General features: G+C 46.9%; 1 protein-coding gene across 2 annotated transcripts in view; it reads right to left on the bottom strand.

Moving 5' to 3' along the window:
* Window positions 1-24,049, bottom strand: part of LOC135558376 (activated CDC42 kinase 1-like) — a 130,606-nt gene that overhangs the window by 39,357 nt on the left and 67,200 nt on the right. Inside the window, exons 1-3 of one of the 2 annotated variants that reach the window (XM_064992134.1) lie at window positions 8,501-8,690; window positions 7,198-7,375; window positions 3,848-3,918 (exon numbers count right to left, since the gene is read on the bottom strand). In XM_064992134.1, coding sequence (XP_064848206.1) covers window positions 3,848-3,918; window positions 7,198-7,375; window positions 8,501-8,512 — 261 coding nt within the window. In that variant the 5' untranslated portion in view covers window positions 8,513-8,690. Of the gene's footprint in view, window positions 1-3,847; window positions 3,919-7,197; window positions 7,376-8,500; window positions 8,691-24,049 lie in introns of those variants that run through there. The other variant, XM_064992135.1, reaches the window with a different exon arrangement.

The raw sequence follows: 24,049 nt of genomic DNA, 5'->3' as shown, positions 1-24,049 counted from the left end.
TACTCATCCTTCTTCTTCCTCCAAACACGGCGAGTGGAGTTTAGACCAAAAAGCTCTATTTTTGTTTCATCAGACCACATGACCTTCTCCCATTCCTCCTCTGGATCATCCAGATGGTAATTGGGAAACTTCAGACGGGCCTGGACATGCGCTGGCTTGAGCGGGGGACCTTGCGTGCACTGCAGGATTTTAATCCATGACGGCGTAGTGTGTTAATAATGGTTTTCTTTGAGACTGTGGTCCCAGCTCTCTTCAGGTCATTGACCAGGTCCTGCCGTGTAGTTCTGGGCTGATCCCTCACCTTCCTCATGATCATTGATGCCCCACAGGGTGAGATCTTGCATGGAGCCCCAGACTGAGGGTGATTGACCGTCATCTTGAACTTCTTCCATTTTCTAATAATTGCGGCAACAGTTGTTGCCATCTCACCAAGCTGCTTGCCTATTGTCCTGTAGCCTTGTGCAGGTCTACAATTTTATCCCTGATGTCCTTGCACAGCTCTCTGGTCTTGGCCATTGTGGAGAGGTTGGAGTCTGTTTGATTGAGTGTGTGGACAGGTGTCTTTTATACAGGTAACTAGTTCAAACAGATGCAGTTAATACAGGTAATGAGTGGAGAACAGGAGGGCTTCTTAAAGAAAAACTAACAGGTCTGTGAGAGCCCGAATTCTTACTGGTTGGTAGGTGATCAAATACTTATGTCATGCAATAATATGCAAATTCATTACTTAAAAATCATACAATGTGATTTTCTAGATTTTTGTTTTAGATTCCGTCTCTCAGAGTTGACGTGTACCTATGATAAAAAATACAGACCTCTACATGCTTTGTAAGTAGGGAAACCTACAAAATCGGCAGTGTATCAAATACTTGTTCTCCCCACTGTATACACTCAGCGGCCAGTTTATGAAGTACATCACCCCATTCACGCAAATGGTTTGCTCCTACAGACAGTGAGTCACGTGGCCGTGGATTGCTATGTAAATCAGGCAGACAGGCATCAAGACATTCAGTTACTGTTTCGACTGAATGTTATAATGGGCGGAAAGAGTGACCGAAGTGACTGAGTGTGGTAGGATCGTCAGGGACCAGGGGCGCCAGTTCCAGTAGCTCAGAAACGGACATCCTCCTGGGATTTTCACGTACAACAGTGTCTAGGGTTTACAGAGAATGGTGCAACAAACACAAAAACATCCAGTCAGCGGCAGTCCTGTGGGTGAAAACAGCTCGTTGATGAGAGGTGGAAGGAGAACAACAAGAATCGTGCAAGCGAACAGGCGGGCCACAAACAGGCAAATAATGGCGCAGGACAGCAGTGGTGTCCAGAACGGCATCTCGGAATGCACAACTCATCGGTCCTTGTCACGGATTGGATATTGCAGCAGACAACCACACCGGGTTCCACTCTAATCAGCTAAAAACAAAAAGAAGATGCTCAAGCGGGTTTGCCATCACCGACACTGGATAATTGAGGAGTGGAAAAACATTGGCTGGTCCGAAAAATCCCGGTTCCTGTTGCCTCATGCTGACGGCAGAGTCAGGATTTGGTGTAAGCAGCATTAGTCCATGGCTCCATCTGGCCTGGTGTCAACGGTACAGGATGTTGGCGGTGGTGTAATGGTGTGGGGAATGTTTTCCTGGCAAATGTTAGGACCCTTGATACCAACTGAGCAACGTTTGAATGCCACACCTTATAGAATCCATGCCCTGAAGAATTCAGGCTGTTCTGGAGGCAAAGGGGGTTCCGACCTAGTACTAGATAGGTGGACCTAATAAACCTATGACTTTGACCAACCTATTGTATGACTTTGACCTTAGTTGTACATTCAAAATAGCAGTACCGTTGGTTGTCTGTGTGAAGGCAGGTTATATGTCTCTGCAGTGTGGTGTGTATCAATGGGTCTCTTCTTCAGTCTGTGGTGTGTATCAATGAGTCAGTTCTTCAGTCCGTGGTGTGTAGCAATGAGTCTGTTCTTCAGTCCGTGGTGTGTAGCAATGAGTCTGTTCTTCAGTCCGTGGTGTGGTGTGTATCAATGGGTCTCTTCTTCAGTCTGTGGTGTGTATCAATGAGTCAGTTCTTCAGTCCGTGGTGTGTAGCAATGAGTCTGTTCTTCAGTCCGTGGTGTGTAGCAATGAGTCTGTTCTTCAGTCCGTGGTGTGGTGTGTATCAATGGGTCTCTTCTTCAGTCCGTGGTGTGTATCAATGAGTCAGTTCTTCAGTCCGTGGTGTGTAGCATTGAGTCTGTTCTTCAGTCCGTGGTGTGGTGTGTATCAATGGGTCTCTTCTTCAGTCCGTGGTGTGTATCAATGAGTCAGTTCTTCAGTCTGTGGTGTGTATCAATGAGTCAGTTCTTCAGTCCGTGGTGTGTAGCATTGAGTCAGTTCTTCAGTCTGTGGTGTGTAGCAATGAGTCAGTTCTTCAGTCTGTGGTGTGTATCAATGAGTCAGTTCTTCAGTCCGTGGTGTGGTGTGTATCAATGGGTCTCTTCTTCAGTCTGTGGTGTGTATCAATGAGTCAGTTCTTCAGTCCGTGGTGTGTAGCAATGAGTCTGTTCTTCAGTCCGTGGTGTGTAGCAATGAGTCTGTTCTTCAGTCCGTGGTGTGGTGTGTATCAATGGGTCTCTTCTTCAGTCCGTGGTGTGTATCAATGAGTCAGTTCTTCAGTCCGTGGTGTGTAGCATTGAGTCTGTTCTTCAGTCCGTGGTGTGGTGTGTATCAATGGGTCTCTTCTTCAGTCCGTGGTGTGTATCAATGAGTCAGTTCTTCAGTCTGTGGTGTGTATCAATGAGTCAGTTCTTCAGTCCGTGGTGTGGATCAATGAGTCAGTTCTTCAGTCTGTGGTGTGGATCAATGAGTCAGTTCTTCAGTCCGTGGTGTGTATCAATGAGTCAGTTCTTCAGTCTGTGGTGTGTATCAATGAGTCAGTTCTTCAGTCTGTGGTGTGTAGCATTGAGTCTGTTCTTCAGTCCGTGGTGTGGTGTGTATCAATGGGTCTCTTCTTCAGGCTGTGGTGTGTATCAATGAGTCAGTTCTTCAGTCCGTGGTGTGTATCAATGAGTCAGTTCTTCAGTCTGTGGTGTGTTTCAATGGGTCAGTTCTTCAGTCTGTGGTGTGTATCACTGAGTCAGTTCTTCAGTCCGTGGTGTGGTGTGTATCAATGAGTCAGTTCTTCAGTCTGTGGTGTGTATCAATGAGTCAGTTCTTCAGTCTGTGGATCAATGGGTCAGTTCTTCAGTCCGTGGTGTGTATCAATGAGTCAGTTCTTCAGTCTGTGGTGTGTATCAATGAGTCAGTTCTTCAGTCCGTGGTGTGGATCAATGAGTCAGTTCTTCAGTCTGTGGTGTGGTGTGGATCAATGAGTCAGTTCTTCAGTCTGTGGTGTGGCGTGTATCAATGAGTCAGTTCTTCAGTCCGTGGTGTGTATCAATGAGTCAGTTCTTCAGTCTGTGGTGTGTATCAATGAGTCAGTTCTTCAGTCCGTGGTGTGGATCACTGAGTCTGTGTAGGTCTCTGTATTGAGTCTGAGTTGGTGATAAAGGTATAGGAGGTTCATTAAACAGTGAAGACGGTAGACCATCACACAACCATGAACTGTACACCTAACTATCTGGAGAATTTTGGAATAATTTTGTCCATTCCATTTTTTAGATGAAAATCTAAATTTCTGCTACATTTGTTTTGGGGGGGGGGGGTCCTGTGCAGTTGTAATTCAATCAAATACACGGTTTAACACCAAATGTTTTATTTTAGAGTTTTTTAAAGTTATTTTAGAAGAGATAGTGAATCATGCAACGGTTCTAATACATCACTATGCATGGTACGGATATGTGTGAGTTTGTGTACTGTACCTTGCTCATCCAGGACTTGCGCTTGGACATGGCTTTCCTCCTCTTGACCGCCTCCCACAGCCGTCTCTGCCCTGCAGCGACACCAGCGAGAGACAGAGAGAAGAGAGAGAGACCGACACAAAGAGAGCACACGAGAGGGAGAGAATGTCACTAACTATGCAGACCAAGAATGAGAAACCCTAAGGCATGTGATAAGTCATCCGATTCAACTACCAAGGTCCTGGCAACTCTCAGTCATAGTGAGGTGGGACAACCACATCTCTCAGTCATAGCGAGGTGGGACAACCACATCTCTCAGTCATAGTGAGGTGGGACAACCACATCTCAGTCATAGTGAGGTGGGACAACCACATCTCTCAGTCATGGTGAGTAAAATGTTCCATAATAAAGTTAGCTGCTAGTAGTTTTGCGAGAAATAAAGAAAAAAGGAGTGTGCTCGAGGAAGAGGAGAAAGAGAGAGAAAGGAGAGAGAGGAGAGAGTGAGTAGGAAAGGGACAGAGGAGTTGAGAGGGGGGCTTAAGAGCGTGAAAAATGGGAGAGAAAATAAGAGCTACAGACTAGGGTTTCTTTTTTCTCTCCCACTAATGTGCATAAGGTCGCACGCCTGTCAGACTGGCTTAGGGCGCCCGTATACTAGGTTCAGGTTTGCTCCTAGCAGAATTCAGCAATTTTTATGTTTGTCCCTCTTCAGATGCTGTAGCAACCACACAGCCAAGTATAAACTTCCTCAACACAGTCTGAATTAATCTAAGATAAATCAAAAGGTTTGTAATGAATTGACTTTCTTCCTAGTCACACAAGTTTACATCTAACTAAGCTGTTTGGTGCAGTATTTCTTGAGTAAAAAAAATGTGCATGAAAACGAGTCATGTCTCGTTGAATAACAACAAACACTTCATTGAAGAATCCCGTCCATAGTTCCCACTACTAGGAGTAGTACTGTTGACCAATTACCAACGAAGGGGCGTAGACTTTGGCTACCGACCTTCGACTTGCCTCAAGAAAACATTTGGTGTGTGAGAACAGCTCCCCCCCCAAAAAAACCTGCTGAACACCTAAGTGAACAAAAACTGTTAAAAACATGAGGGTATAATATATGCGAAAACTGTTTCAACTAGGAAGCATGCGGCAGGCTTTAGGGCAGTGGTATTCAAAGACGGGGTCGCGGCAGAACTGCAGAGGGGTCACCTCAAAAAATTATATACAAATGTTTTTGAGAAAGATGATTTGAAAAATAAAATGTTATTGAGTAAATGTATTTATTGGTTTATTTTCATTTTGATAAGAGATGAAAATGCAATGAATTGAAGGTTATTTCTTGACTTAAAAAGTCAACATTTACCGATTTTAAGGTTGTGTCATTAGAGTTGGTGTTGGGTCACGAGAAATACTTCTGGTCCCCAGAAATTCTGCTAGGAAAAAAATGGGGTTTCCGCTAAAAAAGTTTGAATACCACTGCTTTACATGCTGACCAGACCATACGGGATCTGCTTGGAGAAATTACAGTACGCTTTTCCATTATTACTCCCACTCTGTCCGGTTCTCTCTCCATCTCTGTCTCTTGCTAGCTCTCCATTTCTCTCTCTCTCTCTCTCTCTCTCTGTCTCTCTCTCTCCATCTCTGTCTCTCGCTAAATCTCTGTTTTGCTCTCTCTCTCTCTCTGTCTCTCGCTAGCTCTCCATTTCGCTCTCTCTCTCTCTCTCTCTATCTCTGTCTCTCGCTAGCTCTCCGTTTCGCTCTCTCTCTCTCTCTCTCTCTCTCTCTCTCTCTCTCCATCTCTGTCTCTCGCTAGCTCTCCATTTCGCTCTCTCTCTCTCTCTCTCTCTCTCCTCCATCTCTCGCTAGCTCTCCGTTTCTCTCTCTCTCTCTGTCTCTCTCTCTCTCTCCCTCCCTCTTTCCCTCCTTCACTCTCCCTCCTTCACTCTCCCTCCTTCACTCTCCCTACACAAGAAAGGAGGGAGGATAGTGAAGTGTGAAATGAGAAAAGAGGAGAGTAATTAAGCTTTATCAGGGGGCTTTGTCTTCAGATTGACTAGTTATGGTACTCTCTACAGGGCTTCAGACCAACTTTTTCAGTTGGCACCAGCCCATGATTTGGTGCAACAACAAAAACCTGCAGTGTTACACAATAGAATACATTTACCTACTGAGATGGTATTCAATAAATAAGTTGTTAAATCTAATGTTAAATCTAACATGTCCAATCAACAATGCATGATTACAAATATTTAGATATAATGCAACCTAATTGACAATTTTTGTTAGATTTTACTCTCAAAACTGGGCATCGGAATCATTATTTCTTGTTCATTAGACCCACATTTTCCTTCATCTTTATGAGCATTTATATTATATACATGCTTAATTAAATAGGTGCTAATTGTTTAACCTTTATTTAACTAGGCAAATCAGTTAAGAACAAATTCTTATTTACAATGACAGCCTACTGGGGGAACAGTGGGGTTAACTGCCTTGTTCAGGGGCAGAACAACAGATTGTTTTGACCTTGTCAGCTCAGGGATTTGATCCAGCAACCTTTGGGTTACTGGCCCAACGCTCTAAACACTAGGCTACCTGCCGCCCCAATTCATCACCTAAAGAAGTGGAAACTCTAAATACATTAGCTAGATCGCTAACTCTAAACAACGGGGGAAAGGGGAGACACCTAGTCAGTTGTACAGCTGAATGACTTCAACTGAAATGTGTCTTCCGCATTTAACCCCTCTGAATCAGAGAGGTGTGGGGGGGCTGCCTTAATCAACATCCACAGCGCCCGGGGAACAGTGGGTTAACTGCCTTGTTCAGGGGCAGAACGACAAATATTTACCTTGTCAGCTCGGGGATTCAATCCAGCAACCTTTCAGTTACTGGTCCAATGCCCTAACCACTAAAATATAACACCTAGCCATGTACTAATCTAACAGTAAAAGTAATGTCCCCCCCCCCCCCAAAAAAAAATGTTTTGCAATGAGGCCAAGTGCACTCGCGATGGCCATTGTGCAATTTTGGGCGTTCTGTATTTCAAAGACATATCAGATATCTTGATTATAAAACACCGTGCTTTGAGCTCAATAACGATCGTTGAGAAATAAGAGGGGCACAGGAGGGAGAGAGAGCCTCATTACAGCAGCCGGCCCCAGAAAAACAGGCTGACACTTTTAATACAGGAATCGTGAGGATACTTTACTGTAACAAATGCATGGTTTTATCCGGCCCCAAAAAATAGGATGTTTTAATTGAGGTGACCAGGTAGACTGTGCAGCTCACCAATGCGACCAATGAAAAATGTAACTCGCACAGCCAAAAGATTTGCAAAATGCCCCCACACCATCCCCACTGTAACAACTCACCGGGCCGCCCCATGCCGATCTTCTCCAGGTCCTCGTTTTTGACGTAGTCGAAGTGGGAGATGAGCGTCACGTTAAGGTCGTCACGGATACGCAAAAGGTACTGCTGCAGCTGCACCTCCATCAGCAGCTCCAGGAGCCATTCTGTGCCCTCCTCAGACTGCATGCTACTGCCCAGCTTCTGAATAACACATACAAAAAGGAGAAACTGGGTTTAAATATTGAAGAACAGAAGACTGCACAACCTCTTCACAGACATAGCAAATTACCACACCCTTTCCTCCCCCGAGAATACACTGGCACCGTCATAGATCAGTAAGTATACATCCGTAGCCAGACAGATATCCGTAGCCAGACAGATATCCGTAGCCAGACAGACATCCGTAGCCAGACAGACATCCGTAGCCAGACAGATATCCGTAGCCAGACAGATATCCGTAGCCAGACAGATATCCGTAGCCAGACAGATATCCGTAGCCAGACAGACATCCGTAGCCAGACAGATATCCGTAGCCAGACAGACATCCGTAGCCAGACAGATATCCGTAGCCAGACAGACATCCGTAGCCAGACAGATATCCGTAGCCAGACAGACATCCGTAGCCAGACAGATATCCGTAGCCAGACAGACATCCGTAGCCAGACAGACATCCGTAGCCAGACAGACATCCGTAGCCAGACAGATATCCGTAGCCAGACAGACATCCGTAGCCAGACAGACATCCGTAGCCAGACAGACATCCGTAGCCAGACAGACATCCGTAGCCAGACAGACATCTGGAGCCAGACAGACATCCGTAGCCAGACAGACATCCGTAGCCAGACAGATATCCGTAGCCAGACAGACATCTGGAGCCAGACAGACATCCGTAGCCAGACAGACATCCGTAGCCAGACAGACATCCGTAGCCAGACAGACATCTGGAGCCAGACAGACATCCGTAGCCAGACAGACATCCGTAGCCAGACAGATATCCGTAGCCAGACAGACATCTGGAGCCAGACAGACATCCGTAGCCAGACAGACATCCGTAGCCAGACAGACATCCGTAGCCAGACAGACATCCGTAGCCAGACACAGGTGAAGACAGTATAAAGCACATTTGGTATCCAGATGATACACAGACAATCTATTCAAGCAGACAATCTATTCAAACAGACAATCTATTCAAGCAGACAATCTACTCAAACAGACAATCTACTCAAACAGACAATCTACTCAAACAGACAATCTACTCAAACAGACAATCTATTCAAACAGACAATCTATTCAAACAGACAATCTATTCAAACAATGTATCCAGACCTTTTTCCTCATTCTCAACCATACCCTGTGTAGAGGGCAGTATGAAGTGCTGTATGGTCTTGTTTGATAGCTTAGCCTATACGTCAAACAACTGTCATCAGGACACAGACTTCCTTTGACTTCTGTCAAACATGTCCGGCTGCCCTCTTCTCTATTGGATTTGGAGTGCTGCTTTCAATTATCCAACTATCTAGTTCCGAGAGAGAGAAAGAGACAGAGCCTCTGAAAGAGAGACAATATAGATAGAAAGAGAGAGAGTGGAAGACGCTTCCGATATGAGAGAGAGAGACAGGAAGACGCTTGACAAGTACTTCAGATGTCTGTGTGTGTGTGTACCTGCACACATGTACACACAGAGATCTTTATGACCAAGTCCAAAAACCTTCCACTGACTAGCAAGATAGACCCATAGCCTATAACTCAAATGATATGATATGACATGAGAAGAGATTACTTCTATTTTGCATAAAACATTACACAATTTCAGATTCAAATTGAGTTACTGTATACTACTCCCAAATGGTAACGCCACATGTTTGTATCCTGATTCGAATACACCAAAAGCACATTCATCTAGGTCACAATGCAGTAATATTCCTGTCTCAATATTCCCGAGTAGCTCTTTGTAATCTGTCAGCTCGTAGTGGTCTGGCGCCTGGGCTTGGTCCACTTCTAGAACCCCTGAGTAGAACTGGGCTTGGTCCACTTCTAGAACCCCTGAGTAGAACTGGGCTTGGTCCACTTCTAGAACCCCTGAGTAGAACTGGGCTTAGTACACTTCTAGAACCCCTGAGTAGAACGCAGTGGGCTCAACTGACTCACACATGCTCAGTCTAAAGGTTATGATACCTAAAGAGGTGGGGATGTTGGCAAGGCTGTTGGCACTGGAAAGAAAATATTGATGTTGTGTACACAGACGTGGCACTTGGGAGGTATGAGGAGTGGAAGCTGGACGAAGTGTTCCGCCACAAGGTGTAACTTGTTGCTGGGCGATGGGGAATGCAAGGTGTAACTTGTTGCTGGGCGATGGGGAATGCAAGGTGTAACTTGTTGCTGGGGAATGCAAGGTGTAACTTGTTGCTGGGGAATGCAAGGTGTAACTTGTTGCTGTGGAATGCAAGGTGTAACTTGTTGCTGGGCGATGGGGAATGCAAGGTGTAACTTGTTGCTGGGGAATACAAGGTCTCGCTTGTCGCTGGGGAATGCAAGGTGTAACTTGTTGCTGGGGAATGCAAGGTGTAACTTGTTGCTGGGCGATGGGAATGCAAGGTGTAACTTGTCGCTGGGGAATGCAAGGTGTAACTTGTTGCTGGGGAATGCAAGGTGTAACTTGTTGCTGGGCGATGGGGAATGCAAGGTGTAACTTGTTGCTAGGCGATGGGGAATGCAAGGTGTAACTTGTTGCTGGGCGATGGGGAATGCAAGGTGTAACTTGTTGCTGGGGAATGCAAGGTGTAACTTGTTGCTGGGGAATGCAAGGTGTAACTTGTTGCTGTGGAATGCAAGGTGTAACTTGTTGCTGGGCGATGGGGAATGCAAGGTGTAACTTGTTGCTGGGGAATACAAGGTCTCGCTTGTCGCTGGGGAATGCAAGGTGTAACTTGTTGCTGGGGAATGCAAGGTGTAACTTGTTGCTGGGCGATGGGAATGCAAGGTGTAACTTGTTGCTGGGGAATGCAAGGTGTAACTTGTTGCTGGGGAATGCAAGGTGTAACTTGTTGCTGGGCGATGGGGAATGCAAGGTGTAACTTGTTGCTAGGCGATGGGGAATGCAAGGTGTAACTTGTCGCTGGGCGATGGGGAATGCAAGGTGTAACTTGTCGCTGGTCGATGGGGAATGCAAGGTGTCACTTGTCGCTGGGCGATGGGGAATGCAAGGTGTAACTTGTTGCTGGGCGATGGGGAATGCAAGGTGTAACTTGTTGCTGGGCGATGGGGAATGCAAGGTGTAACTTGTTGCTGGGTGATGGGGAATGCAAGGTGTAACTTGTTGCTGGGGAATGCAAGGTGTAACTTTTCGCTGGGCGATGGGGAATGCAAGGTGTCACTTGTTGCTGGGGAATGCAAGGTGTAACTTGTTGCTGGGGAATGCAAGGTGTAACTTGTTGCTGGGGAATGCAAGGTGTAACTTGTTGCTGGGGAATGCAAGGTGTAACTTGTTGCTGGGCGATGGGGAATGCAAGGTGTCACTTGTTGCTGGGCGATGGGGAATGCAAGGTGTAACTTGTTGCTGGGTGATGGGGAATGCAAGGTGTAACTTGTTGCTGGGGAATGCAAGGTGTAACTTTTCGCTGGGCGATGGGGAATGCAAGGTGTCACTTGTTGCTGGGGAATGCAAGGTGTAACTTGTTGCTGGGGAATGCAAGGTGTAACTTGTTGCTGGGGAATGCAAGGTGTAACTTGTTGCTGGGCGATGGGGAATGCAAGGTGTCACTTGTTGCTGGGCGATGGGGAATGCAAGGTGTAACTTGTTGCTGGGTGATGGGGAATGCAAGGTGTAACTTGTTGCTGGGGAATGCAAGGTGTAACTTGTTGCTGGGCGATGGGGAATGCAAGGTGTCACTTGTTGCTGGGGAATGCAAGGTGTAACTTGTTGCTGGGAAATGCAAGGTGTAACTTGTTGCTGGGCGATGGGGAATGCAAGGTGTCACTTGTTGCTGGGGAATGCAAGGTGTAACTTGTTGCTGGGGAATGCAAGGTGTAACTTGTTGCTGGGCGATGGGGAATGCAAGGTGTCACTTGTTGCTGGGCGATTGGGAATGCAAGGTGTAACTTGTTGCTGGGGAATGCAAGGTGTAACTTGTTGCTGGGCGATGGGGAATGCAAGGTGTCACTTGTTGCTGGGCGATGGGGAATGCAAGGTGTAACTTGTTGCTGGGCGATGGGGAATGCAAGGTGTCACTTGTTGCTGGGCGATGGGGAATGCAAGGTGTCACTTGTTGCTGGGCGATGGGGAATGCAAGGTGTAACTTGTTGCTGGGCGATGGGGAATGCAAGGTGTCACTTGTTGCTGGGCGATGGGGAATGCAAGGTGTCACTTGTTGCTGGGGAATGCAAGGTGTAACTTGTCGCTGGGCGATGGGGAATGCAAGGTGTAACTTGTTGCTGGGCGATGGGGAATGCAAGGTGTCACTTGTTGCTGGTCGATGGGGAATGCAAGGTGTAACTTGTTGCTGGGCGATGGGGAATGCAAGGTGTAACTTGTTGCTGGGGAATGCAAGGTCACTTGTTGCTGGGCGATGGGGAATGCAAGGTGTCACCTGTTGCTGGGCGATGGGGAATGCAAGGTGTCACTTGTTGCTGGGCAATGGGGAATGCAAGGTGTCACTTGTTGCTGTGGAATGCAAGGGGTCACTTGTCGCTGGGCGTTGGGGAATGCAAGGTGTCACTTGTTGCTGGGGAATGCAAGGTGTCACTTGTTGCTGGGCGATGGGGAATGCAAGGTGTCACCTGTTGCTGGGCGATGGGGAATGCAAGGTGTCACTTGTTGCTGGGCAATGGGGAATGCAAGGTGTCACTTGTTGCTGTGGAATGCAAGGGGTCACTTGTTGCTGGGCGTTGGGGAATGCAAGGTGTCACTTGTTGCTGGGGAATGCAAGGTGTCACTTGTCGCTGGGCGATGGGGAATGCAAGGTGGTAGGCCATATTATAATTTCTGACATCTGGTAGGCCATATTATAATTTCTGACATCTGGTAGGCCATTTGTTTGTCAACTATAGTTAGATACATGCAGCTTCTCTTTTGTCATACCCTAACTTGTTGCCCCAGAAGACTAAATAAAGTAGTGATCACCAGAATAATGTCTTACATCGATAGAATGAATGCATTAGTAATCTAGTTAACAGTGGCAGCGTTGTCTGTTGCATTTAGGGAACAGGGAGAAAACGCAATAACTGCCAAAACAGTGGAAAGATTGGTCCTGTACAAAATGTCCAAATGTGATCAGTTTTACCGGTTTTAAGGAAATGAAAAAGCTGAGGAAACAATGAAACAGTTTTCTGAAAATACTTTAGTTTGTCTTGGGCATATATTTTACGTGGTTGGAATACTGTCTGTTTGCAGAACAGTGTCAAAGATAACACATCACATTCATATTTTCTCAAGAGATCCTGAAAGAAAGAAATCATATTTCTCCACTCCTGTTCCTGAGACAATATTGTATTTGTTGTATAATTTCACTGCAAGAAATGCCTATTATTAATACTATATTACATGTGAGAGGTTATAGACCTACAGTTAGTATTATATTACATGTGAGAGGTTATATACCTACAGTTAGTACTATATTACATGTGAGAGGTTATAGACCTACAGTTAGTACTATATTACATGTGAGAGGTTATAGACCTACAGTTAGTATTATATTACATGTGAGAGGTTATATACCTACAGTTAGTACTATATTACATGTGAGAGGTTATAGACCTACAGTTAGTATTATATTACATGTGAGAGGTTATAGACCTACAGTTAGTACTATATTACATGTGAGAGGTTATAGACCTACAGTTAGTATTATATTACATGTGAGAGGTTATAGACCTACAGTTAGTATTATATTACATGTGAGAGGTTATATACCTACAGTTAGTATTATATTACATGTGAGAGGTTATAGACCTACAGTTAGTACTATATTACATGTGAGAGGTTATAGACCTACAGTTAGTATTATATTACATGTGAGAGGTTATATACCTACAGTTAGTACTATATTACATGTGAGAGGTTATAGACCTACAGTTAGTATTATATTACATGTGAGAGGTTATATATAGACCTACAGTTAGTACTATATTACATGGGAGAGGTTATAGACCTACAGTTAGTACTATATTACATGTGAGAGGTTATAGACCTACAGTTAGTATTATATTACATGTGAGAGGTTATATATAGACCTACAGTTAGTACTATATTACATGTGAGAGGTTATATATAGACCTACAGTTAGTACTATATTACATGGGAGAGGTTATATATAGACCTACAGTTAGTACTATATTACATGTGAGAGGTTATAGACCTACAGTTAGTACTATATTACATGTGAGAGGTTATATATAGACCTACAGTTAGTACTATATTACATGGGAGTGGTTATATATAGACCTACAGTTAGTACTATATTACATGTGAGAGGTTATATACCTACAGTTAGTATTATATTACATGTGAGAGGTTATAGACCTACAGTTAGTACTATATTACATGTGAGAGGTTATATATAGACCTACAGTTAGTACTATATTAGATGTGAGAGGTTATATATAGACCTACAGTTAGTACTATATTACATGTGAGAGGTTATATATAGACCTACAGTTAGTACTATATTACATGTGAGAGGTTATATATAGACCTACAGTTAGTACTATATTACATGTGAGAGGTTATAGACCTACAGTTAGTACTATATTACATATAAGAGGTTATAGACCTACAGTTAGTACTATATTACATGTGAGAGGTTATAGACCTACAGTTAGTACTATATTACATGTGAGAGGTTATATATAGACCTACAGTTAGTACTATATTACATGTGAGAGGTTATAGACCTACAGTTAGTACTATATTACATGTGAGAGGTTATATATAGACCTACAGTTAGTACTATATTACATGTGAGAGGTTATAGACCTACAGTTAGTATTATATTACATGTGAGAGGTTATATATAGACCTACAGTTAGTACTATATTACATGTGAGAGGTTATAGACCTACAGTTAGTACTATATTACATGTGAGAGGTTATAGACCTACAGTTAGTACTATATTACATGTGAGATGTTATAGACCTACAGTTAGTATTATATTACATGTGAGAGGTTATATATAGACCTACAGTTAGTACTATATTACATGTGAGAGGTTATAGACCTACAGTTAGTACTATATTACATGTGAGAGGTTATAGACCTACAGTTAGTACTATATTACATGTGAGAGGTTATAGACCTACAGTTAGTACTATATTACATGTGAGAGGTTATAGACCTACAGTTAGTACTATATTACATGTGAGATGTTATAGACCTACAGTTAGTATTATATTACATGTGAGAGGTTATATATAGACCTACAGTTAGTATTATATTACATGTGAGAGGTTATAGACCTACAGTTAGTACTATATTACATGTGAGAGGTTATAGACCTACAGTTAGTACTATATTACATGTGAGAGGTTATAGACCTACAGTTAGTACTATATTACATGTGAGAGGTTATAGACCTACAGTTAGTACTATATTAGATGTGAGAGGTTATAGACCTACAGTTAGTACTATATTACATGTGAGAGGTTATAGACCTACAGTTAGTACTATATTACATGTGAGAGGTTATAGACCTACAGTTAGTACTATATTACATGTGAGAGGTTATAGACCTACAGTTAGTACTATATTACATGGGAGAGGTTATAGACCTACAGTTAGTACTATATTACATGTGAGAGGTTATAGACCTACAGTTAGTACTATATTACATGTGAGAGGTTATATATAGACCTACAGTTAATACTATATTACATGTGAGAGGTTATATATAGACCTACAGTTAGTGTCCATATTTCACTTACTATTCCATTTAACCCATATACTTACATTCTAAATATTCTGTTTATTCATGGCTACAGGGATTCCCATGAGCCGGATATCAACGCTGCATGTAAACAACGTATCCTCAATAAGACCTTTAGTGGGATATGAGCTACTATCCGTAATACTGTGAGCATGTAAATGTGGTCAGTGAGACCAACCTACGTTCAGAATATGAACGAATTCCAGGAGGAAACCAACGGTTGTCTGGCTTCGAACTAAAAACATGATTACAACTGAAATCTGGCTTAGAAATGTTAAGTGATCTTACATATCAAAAAGGTTAGTGGGTGTGGACAGGTTGAGCATCATGTGAGATGTGTACATTTTGGACATAGGATAGATCCTTCAAGCATAGGCGACCCACAAGTCTTTCATTTGAAGAACCTAATCTTCACCGAAATTCCTCCACCTTGACAGAAGTACTTTACTTATGGTACTATTGCCAGACCAGCCACCACCATCCCTATTCACCGTAACAACTTGCCAACGAGACGAAACGAGTAGGCTTACTCTGTACACATGGAAGTGTGCCAGGAAAGGGAACGACATTATGAGCTTGTCGAAACGCCGCATCCCGAATTCTGTGTGAGAGAGAGTTTTTTTGTGTTTTTCTTTTATTTTCAGAGACACCTGCTTCTTGACAGTATCAGAGCAACGAGATTCCCCAGAGAGGGAAAGCTGAGGGAGCGCTCCAACGATCCCGTTCTCAATCCCGGGAAAAGGAAAACTTCAAGAGCTCTTGTAGCCAGGCTACATTCCATCACGGGGCATTAACACAGGAACAATCTAAAGAAACCTAACAAATGGTCAAATGAGAAGGATTAACTCCAGAGGAACTGTTAATTTGTGAGAAGGATAAATCCAGAGGAGCTGTTACTGTGTCAGTATCTCTAGTAGCTTTGCGAAGTTGGCTGAGGTATAGCACAATGCTGCCCAGTTCCTGCCCTCTTCTCTACCCTCCTCCGTGTGCCCAGCTCCTGTCCATTCGTTTATCCATCCCCACCATCGTGGGGCTAAAAATAGCAGCGACTTGGTTTTCGCCTAGATTCACTCAGAGCTGCCAGGTCGGGCCGAGAGAAAAGTGGAGAACGGCGGCGTGATGACTCACAGAGTGTATCTGTATGTGTGGTATGGTATTTTAGTGAGCGAGTTTGTGTATTTGCTCACATCAGTGTGTGCACTGGAAGGACGATCTATTCCTTCTGTTTTGAGCAAAGCTGGCAAATAATTCTGTCTCGGGCTCTCTCTCCTCCCTCTCTCCTCCCTCTCTCTCTTCCCTCTCTCTCTTTCCTCTCTCCCCTGCCTCTCTCTCCTCCCTCTCTCTCCTCCCTCTCTTTCTTCCCTCTCTCCCCTGCCTCTCTCTCCTGCCTCTCTCTCCTCCCCTCTTTCTCACTTGCTGGATGGCTTGGCTCAGTCAGCTTGGTGATTCCTGGTATTCCCTCTCTGCCTCGTTTACCCCTCGCTCTCTTCCTCCGTTTCAGTCTCTCTGCCTGTTTCACCCTTTCTTCCACCCTCTTTTTCTCTCCTTTCCCTTTCCATCTCCCTCTACCCCATGTTCTCTCCCTGTCCTCCCTCCCTCTACCCCATGTTCTCTCCCTGTCCTCCCTCCCTCCCTCTACCCCATGTTCTCTCCCTGTCCTCCCTCCCTCTACCCCATGTTCCCCATGTTCTCTCCCTGTCCTCCCTCCCTCTAGCCCATGTTCTCTCCCTTTCCTTCCTCCCTCCCTCTACCCCATGTTTTCTCCCTGTCCTCCCTCCCCCTACCCCATGTTGTCTCCCTGTCCTCCCTCCCTCTACCCCATGTTGTCTCCCTGTCCTCCCTCCCTCCCTCTACCCCATGTTGTCTCCCTGTCCTCCCTCCCCCTACCCCATGTTTTCTCCCTGTCCTCCCTCCCTCTACCCCATGTTGTCTCCCTGTCCTCCCTCCCCCTACCCCATGTTCTCTCCCTGTCCTCCCTCCCTCTACCCCATGTTCTCTCCCTGTCCTCCCTCCCCTACCCCATGTTCTCTCCCTGTCCTCCCTCCCTCTACCCCATGTTCTCTCCCTGTCCTCCCTCCCTCCCTCTACCCCATGTTCTCTCCCTGTCCTCCCTCCCTCTACCCCATGTTCTCTCCCTGTCCTCCCTCCCTCCCTCTACCCCATGTTCTCTCCCTGTCCTCCCTCCCTCTACCCCATGTTCTCTCCCTGTCCTCCTCCCTCCCTCTACCCCATGTTTTCTCCCTGTCCTCCCTCCCCCTACCCCATGTTGTCTCCCTGTCCTCCCTCCCTCTACCCCATGTTGTCTCCCTGTCCTCCCTCCCTCCCTCTACCCCATGTTGTCTCCCTGTCCTCCCTCCCCCTACCCCATGTTTTCTCCCTGTCCTCCCTCCCTCTACCCCATGTTGTCTCCCTGTCCTCCCTCCCCCTACCCCATGTTCTCTCCCTGTCCTCCCTCCCTCTACCCCATGTTCTCTCCCTGTCCTCCCTCCCTCCCTCTACCCCATGTTCTCTCCCTGTCCTCCCTCCCTCTACCCCATGTTTTCTCCCTGTCCTCCCTCCCTCCCTCTACCCCATGTTCTCTCCCTGTCCTCCCTCCCCCTACCCCATGTTTTCTCCCTGTCCTCCCTCCCTCCCCCTACCCCATGTTTTCTCCCTGTCCTCCCTCCCTCCCCCTACCCCATGTTTTCTCCCTGTCCTCCCTCCCCCCCCCATGTTCTCTCCCTGTCCTCCCTCCCTCCCTCTACCCCATGTTCTCTCCCTGTCCTCCCTCCCTCTACCCCATGTTCTCTCCCTGTCCTCCCTCCCCCTACCCCATGTTCTCTCCCTGTCCTCCCTCCCTCCCTCTACCCCATGTTCTCTCCCTGTCCTCCCTCCCTCTACCCCATGTTCCCCATGTTGTCTCCCTGTCCTCCCTCCCCCCTACCCCATGTTCTCTCCCTGTCCTCCCTCCCTCCCTCTACCCCATGTTGTCTCCCTGTCCTCCCTCCCCCTACCCCATGTTTTCTCCCTGTCCTCCCTCCCCCTACCCCATGTTCTCTCCCTGTCCTCCCTCCCTCTACCCCATGTTGTCTCCCTGTCCTCCCTCCCCCTACCCCATGTTCTCTCCCTGTCCTCCCTCCCCCTACCCCATGTTCTCTCCCTGTCCTCCCTCCCTCCCTCTACCCCATGTTCTCTCCCTGTCCTCCCTCCCTCCCTCTACCCCATGGTGTCTCCCTGTCCTCCCTCCCCCTACCCCATGTTTTCTCCCTGTCCTCCCTCCCTCTACCCCATGTTCTCTCCCTGTCCTCCCTCCCTCCCTCTACCCCATGTTGTCTCCCTGTCCTCCCTCCCCCTACCCCATGTTTTCTCCCTGTCCTCCCTCCCCCTACCCCATGTTCTCTCCCTGTCCTCCCTCCCTCTACCCCATGTTCTCTCCCTGTCCTCCCTCCCTCTACCCCATGTTCTCTCCCTGTCCTCCCTCCCTCCCTCTACCCCATGTTGTCTCCCTGTCCTCCCTCCCCCTACCCCATGTTTTCTCCCTGTCCTCCCTCCCCCTACCCCATGTTGTCTCCCTGTCCTCCCTCCCCCTACCCCATGTTCTCTCCCTGTCCTCCCTCCCTCTACCCCATGTTCTCTCCCTGTCCTCCCTCCCTCCCTCTACCCCATGTTGTCTCCCTGTCCTCCCTCCCCCTACCCCATGTTCTCTCCCTGTCCTCCCTCCCTCCCTCTACCCCATGTTGTCTCCCTGTCCTCCCTCCCCCTACCCCATGTTTTCTCCCTGTCCTCCCTCCCCCTACCCCATGTTCTCTCCCTGTCCTCCCTCCCTCTACCCCATGTTCTCTCCCTGTCCTCCCTCCCTCTACCCCATGTTCTCTCCCTGTCCTCCCTCCCTCCCTCTACCCCATGTTGTCTCCCTGTCCTCCCTCCCCCTACCCCATGTTTTCTCCCTGTCCTCCCTCTCCCTACCCCATGTTGTCTCCCTGTCCTCCCTCCCCCTACCCCATGTTCTCTCCCTGTCCTCCCTCCCTCCCTCTACCCCATGTTGTCTCCCTGTCCTCCCTCCCCCTACCCCATGTTTTCTCCCTGTCCTCCCTCCCCCTACCCCATGTTGTCTCCCTGTCCTCCCTCCCCCTACCCCATGTTCTCTCCCTGTCCTCCCTCCCTCCCTCTACCCCATGTTTTCTCCCTGTCCTCCCTCCCTCTACCCCATGTTGTCTCCCTGTCCTCCCTCCCCCTACCCCATGTTTTCTCCCTGTCCTCCCTCCCCCTACCCCATGTTGTCTCCCTGTCCTCCCTCCCTCTACCCCATGTTCTCTCCCTGTCCTCCCTCCCTCCCTCCCTCTACCCCATGTTTTCTCCCTGTCCTCCCTCCCCCTACCCCATGTTGTCTCCCTGTCCTCCCTCCCCCTACCCCATGTTTTCTCCCTGTCCTCCCTCCCCCTACCCCATGTTCTCTCCCTGTCCTCCCTCCCTCTACCCCATGTTCTCTCCCTGTCCTCCCTCCCTCTACCCCATGTTCTCTCCCTGTCCTCCCTCCCTCCCTCCCTCTACCCCATGTTGTCTCCCTGTCCTCCCTCCCCCTACCCCATGTTTTCTCCCTGTCCTCCCTCCCCCTACCCCATGTTCTCTCCCTGTCCTCCCTCCCTCCCTCTACCCCATGTTCTCTCCCTGTCCTCCCTCCCTCTACCCCATGTTCTCTCCCTGTCCTCCCTCCCTCCCTCTACCCCATGTTGTCTCCCTGTCCTCCCTCCCTCTACCCCATGTTCTCTCCCTGTCCTCCCTCCCTCCCTCTACCCCATGTTGTCTCCCTGTCCTCCCTCCCCCTACCCCATGTTTTCTCCCTGTCCTCCCTCCCCCTACCCCATGTTGTCTCCCTGTCCTCCCTCCCTCTACCCCATGTTCTCTCCCTGTCCTCCCTCCCTCCCCCTACCCCATGTTCTCTCCCTGTCCTCCCTCCCCCTACCCCATGTTCTCTCCCTGTCCTCCCTCCCTCTACCCCATGTTGTCTCCCTGTCCTCCCTCCCCCTACCCCATGTTCTCTCCCTGTCCTCCCTCCCCCTACCCCATGTTCTCTCCCTGTCCTCCCTCCCTCCCTCTCGAAGACGGACAGGGAAGTTCTCCGTGTCGAGGACAGAGGCTCCATGGTATTCGGCTGAAGGAACATTTGAGTTCAGATTTGAGGTCAGATTGAACTGCAGGATGGAGAACTCGTTTCCTGCGCACCCCCTACTTACAGCATGTTGGGATCTTAACCCTTTACACGGGTGGGAATTGCCCTATAACTACATGGATGGGGATACATTGAAATAGGGAAAGTACATGCATAAACATGGGAACAATTGAAAGGGAAAAGTTTGGCAATTATGGGAAAATTATTAGACCAAATTTGAGGACAAGAGTTCACCTGACGAGACTGAATCCCAACATTCCACTGTTGATTTGATCTGTATTTTACATTTAGTGCCACATTCACCACATCTGACAATCCTCTGGATACGTTCAGTAACATGACGACAATATTCCTGGACAATGTGTTGTAGGTGCAACATAAGAGAATGACAAGGGGTTGAGACAGAGGACTAACTGGTGTCTCCAAGTGGACACACACACACACACACACACACACACACACACACACACACACACACACACACACACACACACACACACACACACACACACACACACACACACACCTCCAAAGTGTGCATATTTCAATGCACTTTTATGACTTTTATGAAGAAGAGTCTTCAACTATAAAGGTGCTTTTTTGAGCGCTCTTTCCTCACGGTTGAGGAAGCACACTTGTAGTTCTTTAGTTAAGAACTGCATCCACGCCGTCACACAATTACTGTCGTTTACGCAATCCAAAAACGGTCCATTATAAAACCACAATCTGGGTCACCCGGGTATCATTTGAAAGCTTATTCTATTGCCAACAACAAGACTAGCTAAGTTATTTAAAAAAAAATGATCTTACAGTGTTCGGCTTTTCACAATTCAATGGAAACAGTTTGTAATTTTGTTGCGGATAGAAAGGAGACCTGAGTATACTCTGCTGTGTGTAGAATAACCCAGGGTATGACGCCATGTCATCTTGTAACATCAAACATAGTGATCAGGAACATTGGCAATGTAAATGACATGAGTTTAATGATACGGAAATGTGACGTGCACATTTGGACTCCCGGGTGTTGTTTGCTGTCTTGTATCGAAATCATAATCTTTCAAAATACATAAAGTCCACTTAAATTTACAGCATTTACCACATTTACTCAGAAAAACATTTTCTACATTTTCCCAATTAGCAGGGAGGGATAGGGCAACTACCGAACGTCTGTCAGCCAAAACCAGTAAGGTGCTGTGAAAGTCTGACGTCATGTACAGTGTATAGCATGTTACCATACAGCCACGGCATTCCACTACAGCTGCACCATCACTGCCTGGTATGGCAACTGCTTGGCCTCTGACCGCAAGGCCCTAGGCACCTGTACATCACTGGGGCCGAGCCTCCTGCCACCCAGGACCTCTATATCAGGAAGGCCCTAAAAATTGTCAAAGACCCCAGCCAATCTAGTCATAGACTGTTCTCTCTGCTACCGCACGGCAAGCGGTACCGGAGCGCCAAGTCTAGGTCCAAAAGGCTTCTAAACAGCTTCTACCCCCAAGCCATTGGACTCCTGAACATGTAATCAAATGGCTACACAGACTATTTGGATTGCCACGCCCCCCCGTCTTTTACACTGCTGCTACTCTCTCTTGTTACCATCTACTATAATAACTCTTACAGCTCTCTGACTGAATCTCTCACCCCCTCGCTCAATGCCTCTCTCCTCCCCTCTCTCCCTCTGACCCAGTCAGCCCTTCTCTTGCCTCTCTCCCCCAACTTGTTTGCTGTCCCCACCACATTTACACCCTGTCTGTCTAACCCAGCACCCATCTCCCTCTCTCTTCTGCTCTCTTCCTCTGCCTCTCTCATCCTCTCTCATTCATTCCTCCCTGCAGTCTCTCCATTCCCTCACGGCTTTCGGGCCGACAGTATGTTCTGTATTTGATGTTGGCTTTATTTCCTGCCTGCTAACCCTCAAAAAATGTTATCTGTGCAGACTATAAATAAATCCAAACCGGCTGCTTTTCTCCCCTTCAATGGCAGGCTGTTTGCTTTTTCACCAGCACTAATTAAAGGAGGAATGTCCGAGGAGGATCCAGCCGGTGCCGTTTAGCGATACGGCTCGGCTAACGCGAATGGAATGTTTTTGCAATGTTTCTGGAACATTGGGGTGATGACAGCCATTGGAGAGGAGGGTCAGACTCCGTCTACACTTTTCTCCGTCTTCTCTGGGTCGAAGAAACACAACAGGGGAGTCAAAACATCCCACGATGTTTCCTTGATAGTTCTTGTTGGTTGGTTGGTGTCATATATTTTCAAGACGTTTTCATTCCAAACTGGTACTCACACTGAAAGTGACATGTCCTTGTTGTGTTCATTAAAATAGATGGAATTCTTTGTGTTGTGGATTCACAGCTCGTAAGAGAGCGAGCGGATGTCATGCATCTGGCTCCTGATCATCATGACAGGATAAAGAGAGCTTTCCTTCCCCAATGATGGGGTCATATTAGTTTGTAGGCCAGACCGTTTCTGACTAGTGATGGGAAGTCTTTTTACTGACTCTCTGAATCTTTTTGACTCGTTCAGTTAAAAGAACGAATCTTTCCACTAATTCCGTTCATTTGATTCAGTAATATCAGAGCATGCAGGACCCCCTACCGATGACCTGAAAACTCACGAGTCATGATTCTACAAGCCTCTTGTTCACCATAGGAGGCTTATTGCAGCTGCCATTTGTGACTCAGTCTTGTAGAGGTGTACTTTAAAAATGTACATTTTGTTGATGGCTAAACATATAAATATGATTATTTCTTGATACATTCGAAACGAGGTCTAGGTGTGGCAGTTGAGGTGCTTGACTGCTGTGACGGTGAAAAGCACATATATCGTTCGTGAACTGCACCGATTCTTTCTCCAGTTTGAGTTTGTTGACCAGAGACTGCATGTTTTAGTTCTACAAAGCTCTTTTAATCATAACATTCAATAATCAATTCATTTAATTTATTCTTCCACCATGTGATCAATCATCAGTCCTAAACATGGAGTTTTCTTCTCTACGACCCTGATCTATTTACCTTATGTCAGATATGATAGACAGTTGGTGCATGGTGGGAACATATGACAGACAGTTGGTGCATGGTGGGAACATATGACAGACAGTTGGTGCATGGTGGGAACATATGACAGACAGTTGGTGCATGGTGGGAACATATGACAGACAGTTGGTGCATGGTGAACATATGACAGACAGTTGGTGCATGGTGGGAACATATGACAGACAGTTGGTGCATGGTGGGAACATATGACAGACAGTTGGTGCATGGTGGGAACATATGACAGACAGTTGGTGCATGGTGGGAACATATGACAGACAGTTGGTGCATGGTGGGAACATATGACAGACAGTTGGTGCATGGTGGGAACATATGACAGACAGTTGGTGCATGGTGGGAACATATGACAGACAGTTGGTGCATGGTGGGAACATATGACAGACAGTTGGTGCATGGTGGGAACATATGACAGACAGTTGGTGCATGGTGGGAACATATGACAGACAGTTGGTGCATGGTGGGAACATATGACAGACAGTTGGCGCATGGTGGGAACATATGACAGACAGTTGGCGCATGGTGGGAACATATGACAGACAGTTGGAGCATGGTGGGAACATATGACAGACAGTTGGTGCATGGTGGGAACATATGACAGACAGTTGGTGCATGGTGGGAACATATGACAGACAGTTGGTGCATGGTGGGAACATATGACAGACAGTTGGCGCATGGTGGGAACATATGACAGACAGTTGGTGCATGGTGGGAACATATGACAGACAGTTGGTGCATGGTGGGAACATATGACAGACA

Source organism: Oncorhynchus masou, chromosome 17 (genome assembly GCF_036934945.1).
Source record: "Oncorhynchus masou masou isolate Uvic2021 chromosome 17, UVic_Omas_1.1, whole genome shotgun sequence".
In the NCBI taxonomy this organism is placed as follows: Eukaryota; Metazoa; Chordata; class Actinopteri; order Salmoniformes; family Salmonidae; genus Oncorhynchus; species Oncorhynchus masou.
Note: the sequence above shows the minus strand (reverse complement) of the source record. Positions and strands in the feature narration are given on the sequence as shown.